A 15,227-nucleotide genomic window follows, 5' to 3' on the forward strand; every position below is an offset into this window, starting at 1 on the left:
GCAAGTGTGGTGTCTGGCGGTGAAACCACAGTTTTAATACAGAAGTTGTTTGATTCGGTGGAGGGGACCAAACTGCGAGATCATCGGTCCCATCGGGTCAGGGAAAGATAGGGAAGGAAGTCGGCCGTGCTCTTTCAAAAGAACCATTCCGGTATTTGTCTGAAGCGATTTAGGGAAATGACGGTAAATATAAATCACGATCACCGGACGCAGGTTTGAACCATCGTCCTTCCGAATGCGAGTCCAGTGTGATAACCACTGCGCCACCTCGCTAGGTAATACACGAAGTATGAGTGCACAAAAATATGTTATATAAAATGTTTGTTAGTAATTTGTAAGAATTACGCACTAGCATAACGTCAACAAACAGTTAGGAGCAATATTTACAGTGAAACAACGCAGTATCCATTCCTTCCCATTCTTTGACATGGCCGATGCCAGAATTTGGGTGGCTTCTTACACCTTTCTGTTGCCATTTTAATGCAGCTTGCGGTCACACATTTTTCTAAACTTGTGTTAACACAGTGTTTTTTGTGTGCAAATTTTTATAATCTTCGTAGAAAGGTCCCCGAAGATAAAGCTGTAGAAAGACGAACATAAGATCGGTTTTTAATTGTGACAAGACGGGTCTTTTCTGGAAAAAGATGCTGAAGCGTACCTTTACCTTTATAACAGCAGAGGAGAACTCATTGCCCAGTCACGAGCCAATGGCTATTCTGCAGCAATGCAAGCGGCGATTTGAAAACTAACCCGCTGCTTATTTACCATTAAGAAACTCTACGAGCTTTCAAGAAGTGTAAAGTCCAAGAACAGGTTAAATGTGATGTGGATTTAGAACAACAAGACTTGGATGAGATGTGATCTTTTTTGTGATTGAATCAGTGAAGTGTTTGGTCCTTCGGTTGAAAGGTATTTGCTTGAGATGAATCTGCCTCTCCCTCTCTTGCTTGGTATGGACAACGCTCCTGCCCATTCACCAGCCCTACAACACCTCCTTGAAAATTTTCAGTTCATCAAGATCCAATTTCTGCCTCCCAATACCACTCCACCCTATGGACCAGCAGGTTATTTCTAACTGTAAGAAGCTCTACACTAAAGCACTCTTCGAGCCTGCTTTGAGTGGACTGAAGCTACCAGTCTCGCTCTCTGTGAGTTTTGAAAATATCACTTCTACATCGTTGCCTGCGTGAAGGTGATCGAAAAGGCGTGGGAAGCGGTTACCAAGAGAAATCTCACTTCTGCTTGGAAGAATCTTTGGGCGGAGTGCGTTGTCGAATGTGACTCTGAGGCATTTGAGCCTGTGGAGCCTGTAGTCAATGAGATTGTGTCTTCGGCCAAGAGCATGGGATTATAAATGGATAGCGATTATATGGGTGAGCTTGTGGAAGATCAAGGCCAGGAAATGACCATACCGAAGAGCTTGTGTAGTTGCAGTGTGTTTCACACCAGGAAATTGTGGATAGAATTTCTTCAGAGGAGAAGGAGGAGGAAGCGGTAACAGCAAAGCAATAACCATCTGGCGCAATAAGATAACGCTGAAAGCATCGGAATCGATTGCATCTTACATTGAAAATCACCAACCCAATAAAGCAGTGGTCACGCCTGCTATAAATTTATTTGACGATAATGCTGTATCGCATTATCGCCAAGCGTTGAATCGTCGGCAGAATCAAATGACTTTAGGTATAGCTTCCTAGTAAAAAAGAATTAGTTATGTATCGTGAATAATAAAGTACATAGTACTGTATGTACAGATTTCTTTGAATAAATGGCAGGAGTAAGATAAACTTTCAGTCTTTTTCTGTATCGAACGCATTATCGTATTTTACATTAATGTATAGGGGGTAAATTGTTTCACTTAACGAGTGTTTCGCATTACGAGTAAGACTTTGGAACGAACTATGCTCGCTATACAAGGTTCCACTGTATAACCCTTACTCTATAACCTGTTGCTATTTTTATAAATTTGCAAGAACAAACAGCGATTGTGAGCTATGGAGGGAAACAAGTGACGACTAGTAATTTAAAATCAGTACAAGAGGCGTCTACGGATGACGTAATTGGTAGCACGCTGCCTACGACTGGCAGGAAAATCGGTTTCAGGCACTGGTCCAGGATGCATTTTTAATGTGCTTGTAGCCCAATAATACACTCCTGGAAATGGAAAAAAGAACACTTTGACACCGGTGTGTCAGACCCACCATACTTGCTCCGGACACTGCGAGAGGGCTCTACAAGCAATGATCACACGCACGGCACAGCGGACACACCAGGAACCGCAGTGTTGGCCGTCGAATGGCGCTAGCTGCGCAGCATTTGTGCACCGCCGCCATCAGTGTCAGCCAGTTTGCCGTGGCATACGGAGCTCCATCGCAGTCTTTAACACTGGTAGCATGCCGCGACAGCGTGGACGTGAACCGTATGTGCAGTTGACGGACTTTTAGCGAGGGCGTATAGTGGGCATGCGGGAGGCCGGGTGGACATACCGCCGAATTGCTCAACACGTGGGGCGTGAGGTCTCCACAGTACATCGATGTTGTCGCCAGTGGTCGGCGGAAGGTGCACATGCCCGTCGACCTGGGACCGGACCGCAGCGACGCACGGATGCACGCCAAGACCGTAGGATCCTACGCAGTGCCGTAGGGGACCGCACCGCCACTTCCCAGCAAATTAGGGACACTGTTGCTCCTGGGGTATCGGCGAGGACCATTCGCAACCGTCTCCATGAAGCTGGGCTACGGTCCCGCACACCGTTAGGCCGTCTTCCGCTCACGCCCCAACATCGTGCAGCCCGCCTCCAGTGGTGTCGCGACAGGCGTGAATGGAGGGACGAATGGAGACGTGTCGTCTTCAGCGATGAGAGTCGCTTCTGCCTTGGTGCCAATGATGGTCGTATGCGTGTTTGGCGCCGTGCAGGTGAGCGCCACAATCAGGACTGCATACGACCGAGGCACACAGGGCCAACACCCGGCATCATGGTGTGGGGAGCGATCTCCTACACTGGCCGTACACCACTGGTGATCGTCGAGGGGACACTGAATAGCGCACGGTACATCCAAACCGTCATCGAACCCATCGTTCTACCATTCCTAGCCGGCAAGGGAACTTGCTGTTCCAACAGGACAATGCGCGTCCGCATGTATCCCGTGCCACCCAACGTGCTCTAGAAGGTGTAAGTCAACTACCCTGGCCAGCAAGATCTCCGGATCTATCCCCCATTGAGCATGTTTGGGACTGGATGAAGCGTCGTCTCACGCGGTCTGCACGTCCAGCACGACCGCTGGTCCAACTGAGGCGCCAGGTGGAAATGGCATGGCAAGCCGTTCCACAGGACTACATCCAGCATCTCTACGATCGTCTCCATGGGAGAATAGCATCCTGCATTGCTGCGAAAGGTGGATATACACTGTACTAGTGCCGACATTGTGCATGCTCTGTTGCCTGTGTCTATGTGCCTGTGGTTCTGTCAGTGTGATCATGTGATGTATCTGACCCCAGGAATGTGTCAATAAAGTTTCCCGTTCCTGGGACAATGAATTCACGGTGTTCTTATTTCAATTTCCAGGAGTGTAGTTTGCTTACTCTATAGAAGTTCCATTTCCTCTGAGGTTACAAAGAATGTGACGTACAACATGTATCACAGCCCTTTCGACAAGTCTTTTGTGAGACAGACGCAGGTGTATTAGCAGCCTCTTTCACTGCAATGTAAGAGAAAAACCCTCTGCTCCTGCCTCAAAGGGCAGTCGCTTGACAAGAGGCTGGTCATTAGTTTTGACGAGGCAAGGAGGAGCGAGGTTTGGAAAGGCTTTCGCCCGTTAGGTCTCTAGAGACCACAAAGAAAAAAAACAGTCTACACCTAAGCAAACGCCTGCTCTCCTAGTGCAATACGCCAAGGACACGGAATTTCTCGTCTCACTAACTTGAACTGGTGCCGGATATTCACGTAGTGATCACTCCGCTCTAGGTTGGTAATCTGGTAATCGGGCTACATTTCACAATACGTGATAACACCAGAAAATTCGATTTCGACGAAACTGTAGATTAGTAACTTTACACCATGAACTGTAGGAAAAACGTAACTATTAAAACAATTCCGCAATCTACAGATGAGTATGACATCCGTGCATCTGAGTTATGGTAATCAGTCCTGTAATTTTTGTTTTGTATTTAACATTCGTTTACCTAATACGTTACACGTATTTGAAATTCAGCTTACGCACTCGAAGTAGGATAATGATAGTGGAAAGGGAAAATGTTACAACGTAGGAGAGGAATTTTATTTTATTAATTTTTTTCCTTAACAAGGTAGTGATTACAGTTTGCTAGATGTGGAAGCAATTATTTTAGATCAGGTACCAGAATTCATGCGTTTATAAATAAGTATAAATTTCATTGCCGGCCGTGGTGGCCGAGCCGTTATAGGCGCTACAGTCTGGAACCGTGTGACCGCTACGGTCGCAGGTTCGAATCCTGCCTCGGGCATGGATGTATGTGATGTCCTTAGGTTAGTTCGGTTTAAGTAGTTCTAAGTTCTAGGGGACTGATGACCTTAGAAGTTAAGTCCCACAGTGCTCAGAGCCATTTGAACCATTTTTATAAATTTAATTTTGATAACGAAAAGAGACAGAGGATTTCGGTACAAGGAGAAATTGCTTTTTGAGAGGGAATGAGTATATTACCATCAAAAGCGACTTTAATATATTATTACTTTTTGTAAGTTACACGAAAAGAAAAATTTCCCCTACCATTTAATTTATAACTGAGAAGAAATTTAACGTAAAGAAAAAGTAAAAGGAAAGAAGTTGCCTCATTACACGAAATACCTATTTCAGTTAATTTCTTCCATGGTACAAGAGAATTATTACGTTTCAACAAACACTATGAAATGCCAGACAGAGAAAACAACTAAGATGAGCCAATAGAAGGGCTATAAGGTAAGGAAGGCCACTTAGTTAAAAAATAAAAACGGATGCCCCCTTTCAATAGTAATGAAAACGTCCTGAGTTCTAGGTTCGAACCAAACCACTGCTTCTGAATAGCAATCGCGAGCCCTGGTGGCCGAAGACTTCCGGTATAATGTGTCACCCTCGTTCCTCCTACAGTCTTGTCAAAGACGGCGGTGGAGCAGACATACATTCATGCCAGCTTCTTGACCCTGGTGTGGAATTTTTTTTTTTTTTTTTTTTGGATCATCAGTCTTCTGCTGAGTTCATCTGCTGTGACAGACTATTCATCTCAAACTAGCACCTGCCCCCAAAGCCCTCAGTTATTTGTTGGATGTATTACGACCTCTATCTTCCCCCGCAGCTGTTATCCTCTACAGCTCCGTCAAGTACCATGGATGCTATTCCCCGATGCCTTAACACATACTATTATCGCAATTATCGTCTTTCTTCGGTTTACTATCAGTGCATATTCTGTTCTCAATATACTGTTTTCTCCGACGTAGTGATGCAACAGTAGGGGAGAGAAACTGCATCCCAGTCTTACATCCCTTTTAAAACGACCATTTCGTTTTTGGTGTTCCACTCTTATTCTTCGCTCTTGGTTCTTATACAGGATGGTTAAAATTAAACTTTAGCTATTTATCACGTCATTAAACAATTACCGCACGAGGACAAAACTTGGTAGTATTAATGTGAAGGACATGGGGAAAAGATGTAATGCAGAATCAGTTCAATTGAAACACTTTTAATCTGCTGCTACCGTGCATTATACCATTACATACCGGTAATATTACTCCTACAGAAGGGGCTCAATATGGCGCCCGTCAGAGTCCAGAAGAGTCTGAAAGCGCACGATTGCATTCTGCACGGCAAAACGAAGCATGTCAGTAGGTATGCTGGCTACCTCTCTTGGTATGCTGCGCTCCAGATCAGCATATGTGTGGATGTTCCCCTGGTAAACCCTGTCTTCCATGTAGTAACCACAACCAGGAACCACAGGGAGTGAGATCAGGTGAAAGCGCCGACCAAGCGTTTGGAAACCATCGGCTGATAATTCGATCGTTTCCAAATGTTTTTGGGAGAGGCAGGTAAACCTCACGAGCGATGTGCGGTGGGGCTCCATCTCGCGTGAAAACTGTTGAGTTCAATGTGTCTGTCTCCTGAAGGGGGCGTATGACACGCTGGCGAAGCAGATCACAGTTCAAAATGGTTCAAATGGCTCTGAGCACTATGGGACTCAACTGCTGAGGTCATAAGTCCCCTAGAACTTAGAACTACTTAAACCTAACTAACCTAAGGACAACACACACATCCATGCCCGAGGCAGGATTCGAACCTGCGACCGTAGCGGTCGCGCGGTTCCAGACTGTAACGCCAGAACCGCTCGGCCACCAGCGGCCGGCACAGATCACAGTAATGCTGGCCAGTCACACTGCACATATTTGGTTCTTGAGCGCCAGCCTATTCAAAAAATGATGGACCAATGATGAACGTAGCCTTGAATCCACACCTTACGGTGCCACGTTCACCATACAGAGGAACTTCTTGCACAGTGATTCGAAGATCCCCACACTCGGCAATTCTGTGTGTACACTTCACCCATCAGAGAAAAATGAGCTTCTTCTGTCCATAGGATGATCCAGGGCCAGTCCTCGCAACTTCCTTGCGAGAAAGTGGAGAGCGAAGTCTACACGTCGTTGGGCGTCCTATGGTGCAAGCTGCTGTACGATATGGATCCTGTACGGATACCGTTTGAGAATGGTTCGAAGCACCTTCCTTACAGTGGGCCACGGGATGTTCAACCGTCTTGGCACAGCACGCGCACTGCCTGACGATCGGAAATTGCGCGCAGCATTGTCTGCTATAGCAACCGGGCGTCGACCTCTTCCCAGATCGACGCCCAGTTCTCCAGATGATTCGAACTTCTTCATCATGCTCCACACAGCAGGTGGAGAAAGAGGACGCTTCCGTAATCTACATCGACATCACACTCCGCAAGCTGCCTAATGTCGTGTGGCGGAGGGTGCTTTCGGTACCACTATCCGATCCCTCCAATCCTGCTCCACGTGCGAATAGTGCGTGGGAAGGATGATTGTCGGTAAGCCTCTGTATTGGCTCCAATTTCTCGAATTTTTCTACTCGTGGTCAATACGCGAGATGTGTGTAGGGGGAAGCAATATGTTGTCCGACTCCTCCTGAAAAATGCTGTCCCAAAATTTCAATGTAAATCTCTCCGTGATGCACAACGCCACTCTTGTAACTGCCAGTGGAGTTTATTTAGCATCTTCGTAACGCTCTCTCGCCAGCTAAACGATCCCGTGACGAAACACGCCGCTCTTCTTTGGATCTTCTTTGTCTCCTCTATCAGTCCTACCCGATAGGGATCCCAGATAGATGAACACTATTCAAGAATCTGGAGGACAAGCGCCTAATAAGCCACTTCTTTCGTGGATGAGTTACATTTCCTGAAGATTCTTCCGATGAATCTGAGTCTGGTATCTGCTTTTTGGACTATCTGTTTTATGCGGTCATTTCACTTGAAGTCGCCGTGGATAGTTACGCCTAGATATTTTACGGCAGACGTTGTCTCCCGCTGTTTGTCATTTTACGTTTATTAACGCTCAGGGTCAACTGCCAGAGCCTGCACAATTCATCAGTTCTCTGCAGGTCGTTCTGTAAATTCTTACTATCTTCTGGTGCTGCTACTTTGACATATACAACTGCATCATCTGCGAATAGCCTTAAAGAGCATCCGACACTTTCCACTAGATCATTTATATATATTGTAAATAGCAACTGTCCTACCACACTTCCCTGTGGTACTCCGGATATTATCTTTATATCTGTTGAATTTGTTTCGTTAAGAGCGACGTGTTGATTTCTGTCTGCAAGAAAGTCCTGAATCCAATCGCAAGTCTGCTCCGATACACCAAAGCTCGTATTTTTTTCAATGCGGAACGGTGCCAAATGCCTTACTGAAAACAAGGAACGCGGCATCAGCCTGAGCGCCGTTGTCCACTGCGCTGTACATCTCATGGAGGAACAGAGCGAGTCGAGTTTCGCGGGATATCAGTCTGCGAAGTCCTTGTTGATTTTCATAGAGCAGATGTTCATTTTCCAGAAACGTCAGACTTCTTGAACATAAATCAAGTTCTATAATTCTACGACAGATTGACGTCAACGATATAGGTCTATAATTGTGTGGATTTGTCTCACAGCCGTTCTTACAAACGGGAATGATCTGCTCTTTTTTCCAGTCGTTAGGTACCTTTCATTGCTCAAGCCATCTACGATAAATTACTGCTAGAAGGGGAGCAAGTTCTTTCGCATATTCTTTATAGAATCTTATAGGTATCTCATCTGGTCCTGGCGCCTTTCCACTACTAAGCGATTGTAGCTGATTTTCAGTTCCCCCATCGTTTACCTCAATATCTGCCATTTCGACCTTCGTACGACGATTGAAAGGAGGGACAGTGTTACGATCTTCCGCGGTGAAACAACTTCGGAAGGCCGAATTCAGTATTTCGGCCTTCTCTCTGTTCTTCCGTTTCGGTGGCGGTTTGGTCGCTGAGAGAATGAATAGACGATGATTTTGAGCCACTTACTGATTTTACATACGACCAAAATCTCTTAGGGTTTTTAGACAGGTCGGTTGACAACGTCTTAAAATGTGTGTGAAATCTTACGAGACTTAACTGCTAAGGTCATCAGTCCCTAAGCTTACACACTACTTAACCTAAATTATCCTAAGGACAAACACACACACACACCCATGCCCAAGGGAGGACTCGAACCTCCTCCGGGACCAGCTGCACAGTCCATGACTGCAGCGCCCGAGACCGCTCGGCTAATCCCGCGCGGCTGACAACGTCTTACTTTCAAAATCATTGAACGCTTCTCTAATTGCTCTCCTTACGCTCATTTTCGCTTCGTCCAGCTTCTGTTAGACAGCTTGGATTTTACTTCTCTTGAATCTGAGATGAAGTGCTCTTTGTTTACGTAGAGATTTTCTAAGACGACTATTAAACAATGGTAGATCTTTCCCATCCCTTGAAACGTTACTCGGAACATACCTGTCTAGGGTATATTGAACGACACCTTTGAATTTTTTCCTTTTGTTCTCCACATCTCCGTCTTCATCGCCGATTATTTGATGCTGTCTGTTAAGATATTCTGAGATTTGTATCCTGTCACCCTTGCTGAGCAAATATATCTTTCTACCTTTCTTAACATTCCCTGTAGAACACGTCGCCATAGATGCTGTCACAGACTTATGTTCACTGACCCTTTCCGCTTCGTTAACTGGTTAGATAAGTTCAGGGCTGCTTGTTGCCAGGGGCCCTAAGAAGTTACCCTCACGAGTTGGTTCTCTACCTATCTGCTCAAGGTAACTTTCGGACAAGACATCCAGAAAAATGCCAGACGATTCCCTGCCTATGGCAGCAGTTTTGATAGCATAACACTCCCAATCTATACCTGGTAGGTTGAAGTCAACCCCTATTACAACAGCACGATCAGGAAAATTACTAATGATATTCTGCGAGTTCTGTTTGAAGCTCTCTACAACTACAGATCCTGATCCAGGTGGTCTATAAAAGCATGCAATCACCATTTTTTACCTTTATTTGATACTCATTTTCACTCAGATTAATTCACATTCGGAATCCGTGATAACCTCGCTAGACTTCATCGAATTTTTTACTGCAATAAACATGCCGCCACCATTGGCGACTAAGGTTACAATAAACATTCCAATGTGAACGTAGAATTTCGTTGTCATTTATGTCTGGTTTGAACCAGCTTTCTGTTCCCAATACAATCTGTGCATTATAACCTTCAGTAAGCTATATTAATTCTGGGACCTTTCTTTGCATGCTCCTGCAGTTTATTAAAATCATGTTCATCTTTTCTATCTCTGATCTGCGAGGACCAAGAGTCTCTGAGGTCGCTGTGGCTGATGTAACAGGCAAATCGTCTTTGATCCCAAGGGAGGGGTTCTCTAACCTAAGAAAGCCCCATGTACAAGCCACAGACAATTCATTGAAAAAAGCTGTATTTTTTGCTTTAGGGAGGAAAAATAAAGGAAATAAAAGCCAATGGACACATAATTACTTTCAATAGAGACGTACTTTTCATGACTATGCTCCAATAAAAGCATTTTTCATACTGTTTTGCTTATTTTTTGGTTCATACAAGTAACATTCGTCAATACTGTACGTGATAAAATAAATTCAGAGATGGATTTAGTGCGCAAAAGGTATGAAAGTAAGATATGTCCTAAGAAAAGGCAAAAAGAAATATTTTACTGGCCTTCTGTCGTTGATTTTACTCTACGCTACCGTGCAGACCAGAAGAAAGGCCATTGGTAATGTGAGCTAAAATCTTGGTGAGACATTTCTGTATTCAAGCTGTGGCATGTAGTCACTCAGGAGGTCTATGTCCATTTTATGAAATTGAAAATGTTGAATGGTGCTGATATGGATGCTGGATAAAAATTTAATGGTCACCAGTTGTATGGCAACTGCTTTAGTGATGCGTTTCGAACGCGCTCATCATTAGAAGATCTGTAAAAAGTTACAAAGATTAAGAGTAACACAGTCATATTAGCTAAAAACTAAACAATAATATATAATAAAAAGTGCATGAAAAACACATACCAAGATAATAAAGTGCCTGCTAGGTGGCGCTAATGGTATGTGTCATATTCACATGACCGCATACTGCCTGTATGAAGTTTTTCTCCCTCACTTGGTATGTGTTTTTCATTAACTCTTTATTGCATATTCTGGTTTGTTTTCTAGATACTCTCACCGTGCTACTTTTGAGTTCTGTAACCTTTTATGGATATTGTAATAATGCGTGTATTTGGAACGCGTCAGTAAAGCTATTTCTTTACAAGTGGTAACTATTAAGTATTTCTCCAGCGTCCATGCCATTTCTGCACAAATTTAATATATTATTTGTATGGCTCGTAGTTTTTGCACAGTCATCGCCTGAAACACCGGAAATACTTCTGAATAACCCTGTGTCTCCTCATTCTATACCTGGCAGTGTGAGAGGCCCTTTGCCACGTAACAGGTAGTCGAGCCAGTTGACGGGGTTGAGGGCGTCCCTCTTGTCGATGATGGTGACGGACTCGTTGACGGTGAAAGTGATTCCGCCCATGGCGGGGTGGTCCTGCAGGTTCTGCCCCACGGCTGGCAGGTCCTGCACTACGGGGATTCCCAGGCTCTCCAAGTGGTCGCGGGGTCCCACGCCGGACAGCATAAGCAGCTGCGGGGAGTTGATGGCGCCGGCGGACAGAATCACCTCCTTGTCTGCCAGCACCTCCTGATACCGGCAACACAATAGCGTCCACATGTTCAATAATAAGCAGCAAATTCATCGCCAAAAACAAAATAGTATGCCTGCTGAAGCTTATATTAGGGTCATGTTCTCACGTAGACGGATCGTTGTTAGAAACTGAATAAATACGCAGTGTGAGAATGGAATGTACCAGGTTTGAAGAACAAATGATCAACTGTCAGCCTAAGTCGGTGGGAAGCTACATTACAAGCACATAGTCACCTCACTAGCTTATTGTTGTGCGGAACTGCATGCCATTATCACCAGAAACTGGACACATGTTTTCACCTTTGATGTACAAAATAAGAAATTTGCCCTTCCGCCCATCCTGATTTATTATTTAATGCGAATACAAGGTTGGTACCTTTAAAAGGGGTCGAAGCGATTCGTTATTCCATTCTTTTTCCGAACCAAGTTTGTGCTCCGTTTCTAATGACCTCGTTGCCGACTGGATGTTGAACAATAATCTTCCTCCTATAACTTTTCTTTCGATTGTGTGGAAAATACGACTGTGTTACTTTCTAAGGGTCTCACTCAAAAAAGTCTATGGTAGAGCAAACCTCTGTGGTGCCATAAATCGATAGCTGTATATTCTATATTGCTCCAGATAAAAGACGTAGCACCAGCATATGCAGAGATTGGACACAAATGGGCAAACACCGTGAAAAAGGCATGCTTGAACGTAAATTTAGATGCTAGCGAAGCTTGCAGGTTACGTTATGGTATTTGACCACTAACGGCACCTGTGCAGTGTCTTCAGCAGTACGTTTCAAGCGCCAGTCGGGGCTGGAACAGTGTAATGTGTAGTTGTGAGTGCAGTGTGGCGGAACTAAGTGACTTCGAACTTGGGAAAATTGTTGGTGCTCTTGCAGTAGGTGCATTCGTTAACAATGGAGTCAAGATGCACAATATTGAAGATTTATACCACATGCATGAAAAACGGAAAGACATCATCCGCTACGTCACAACGTGGTCGAAAGTGTGTGCTGAGTGAAGTGGACTGTGACGAAAAATAAGAGGATGACAGCGCTAAAGTCACTACAGATCTGGATGCCGCACAATCAAACCCTGATACCACCAACACAACAAGAAGGGTATTCCATAAGCTGGGAATCTCAGAACAAGGTGGAATTCTAAAACCTCTCGTAAGTGGGGCAAATGCCCGTAACAGGAAAATGTGGTGCCGAAGTCATAAAACCTCCACTATTTGGTCGGATGAATCTTGCTACTCACTCTTTCTACTTTCTGGCAGAGTTTATATCTACGATGCCGCATTTCTGACCAGGATTATGTGACCATTTTGGCTGATCACGTCCACCCCACAATACAATGTTTGTTCATCAATGGTGATGCCGTGTTTCGGCAGGGCTTCTGATCACGTAGCTCTCATCGTCCAGAACTGCTTTTGTGAGCACGATGATGAATTGTCGCATCTCCCTTGGCCACAATATCACCAGAACTCAAAATTATTTAGCCTTTTGGTCTTCTCTGGAGAGAAGGTGCGCGATTACCATTCACTTCCCTCATCCTGACTTACCCGGGTAACCGAGCGAGGTGGCGCAGTGGTTAGCACACTGGACTCGCATTCGGGAGGACGGCCATCCTGATTTAGGTTTTCCGTGATTTCCCTAAATCGCTCCAGGCAAATGCCGGGATGGTTCCCCTGAAAGGGCACGGCCGACTTCCTTCCCTAATCCGATGAGACCGATGACCTCGCTGTTTGGTCTCTTCCCCCAAAAACCAACCAACCAACTTAACCTGGCGATATTTTGCAGAAATATTGTATAAAAATTATACAGGACTTTTATTCCTCCATTCCGAGACTAGTAGGAAATTGTTTTGAATGCCAACAGTTTTTCTACACGGTATTAGCTATGATAATGTCATGTTTGTGACGTTTCCATATTTTATTCACCCCCTTGTAGATCGTTCTCCTTCATGTTACCTGGGTTGGATGTGCTCCACGTACGCCACATGAACAGAAGAGAACCACTCTAGAAATTAAACCGCAGATTCAAGTGAACAAGGCACTGTCGAATGTTCCCAGCCGCGGAATATGCATCTTATGTGTCGCCGGGAATACAGAGAAACGTTTCGAAGCTGATGATACGCCGTCTGGCAGAAGGTGGAGACCAGAGGCTTACGCGACTCATTTGGCTAGGTCAGCTGCTGTGCTGTATGGGTGTGAGTTTTGAGCACTGAAGGTTTAATATCACTGCAGACTCTAAGGTGTTTTGTAGGGAGCAAATTGTGCTCATGTGGGAGCGATCTAGATGGTTGTAAAACAATAAACTGGTAGCCAATATCGCAGGAATTCTTTTTATTCCATGATTACCGGTCTCGGCGAAACTAAAGCCACCATCATCTGATCAAGGGAGGACAGAAAACAGTACAAAAGTTGGCTTGGATTCCACTTATATAACATGTATACATAAAAATTTAGGTACATGCCTTAGGACACATACAGGCTACAACATCAAGGCAAACAATGGTGATATTAATAGGCGTTCAAGAGAGATGACACTGTAAATTTTAAGTGTCTCCATCACATACAAGCGCAACTCCGGCTCTGTTCTTACACTACAGGCCGCGTCGCGCGATGGCGCTAGCAGAAGAGGCGCGAATGGCTGTCACAGCTCGCGTCATAACAGGCTCTGCGTGTGTGGTAACACTACGTCATTAGGGCTTGTACATAATTCTGGGACTGCCGAGTTACACAAGTACACGTCTGTCTGGTCACATATAAAACATACCAAAAGTCATATATAAATTTAAGAACACTGCAGGGTTGCACAACTGCATAACCGTCTGCTCTTATATTTAAAAAAAACATACCGATAAAATACACATTGCGTATGAGCCTATGGGTTTTGGTCTTAACACAACCACTTAATATAAGAAGTACAACTATGTGGCAGTCATCTAACAAAACCAATATCAAAAAGTTATGCCACATTATGTCGACTATATACTTACGTAGTCGTAAAAGACCCTGTTCTGTGGTGTACGCGGCGATCACCGGAGCAAAACCAAGAAAACGTAAAACGGGTGGGGGAGGGGGGGGGAGGAGGGGAGTGCGTGTCTATAGCCCTAAAATGGGACATTCTCCCCATATTCATAAAAGGATTGACTGCATTCCTATGGTTCACTGTTGCTCAAAGGGCTCGATAGGACCTCGTCAAAAGTACTAAAGAAATTATGGCCTGCAGATATGAGTTGATCATTAAGCAATAAGTTAGGGTATCTTTTTTGTTTCTATAAATTTGAATGTTTTCTAGAATGTCAAGCTTTTTTCCTTTGAGGGCCCTGTGCAAAATCTCCATGTCTCGGCGTATATCTAACACTTTATGCTTAAACACCCGCATATAGTCTCCAAATGCAGTCTTGTTATGTGCATTTGTGTGTTCTCGGAAACGTGTAAAAAACGACCTTCCTATCTGCCCGACATAGAACCCTTCGCACTCATCGCATCGTAGTTTATAAACACCTGTGCTTTTGTGTTAATCTGCTTGGCTTTCTACACTATGTCTAAGTTATGACCGTAGGTTACTTTTTGTATTGAACGCGAGCACCACGTTCGACTTACGCAATTGTCGTTCAATTTTATCTGATATCGGACCATTATAGGTCATAGGGAGATATCTTTTCGGATTGGTCTTACTAGATAACTTGTTCTTTTTTTTTATTTCCTTTTACATTCTTATAAATAACGTCGACTATAGATGGATCGTATCCATGCGAAGGGTTCTATTTCGGGCAGACAGGAAGTGTTTTCTGTCCTCCATAGATCCGATGATGGCAGCTTTAGTTTCACCAAAACCGGTAATCATGGAATAAAAAGAATTTCTGCGATCTTGGCTACCAGTTTATTGTTTTACAGACTCTAAAGTGTACTACATTTTCGACTTTAGTGGTAGTTATTTCACCGAGATAAGT

At 44.4% G+C, this 15,227-nt stretch overlaps 1 protein-coding gene across 1 annotated transcript in view; it reads right to left on the reverse strand.

Moving 5' to 3' along the window:
- LOC124545621 (glucose dehydrogenase [FAD, quinone]-like) overlaps positions 1-15,227 on the reverse strand; it is a 127,962-nt gene that overhangs the window by 56,384 nt on the left and 56,351 nt on the right. The window contains exon 4 of the mRNA XM_047124603.1: positions 10,991-11,276. Coding sequence (XP_046980559.1) covers positions 10,991-11,276 — 286 coding nt within the window. The remainder of the gene's footprint in view (positions 1-10,990; positions 11,277-15,227) is intronic.

The sequence above is a fragment of the Schistocerca americana genome, chromosome 1 (assembly GCF_021461395.2).
Source record: "Schistocerca americana isolate TAMUIC-IGC-003095 chromosome 1, iqSchAmer2.1, whole genome shotgun sequence".
NCBI classification, from domain to species: Eukaryota; Metazoa; Arthropoda; class Insecta; order Orthoptera; family Acrididae; genus Schistocerca; species Schistocerca americana.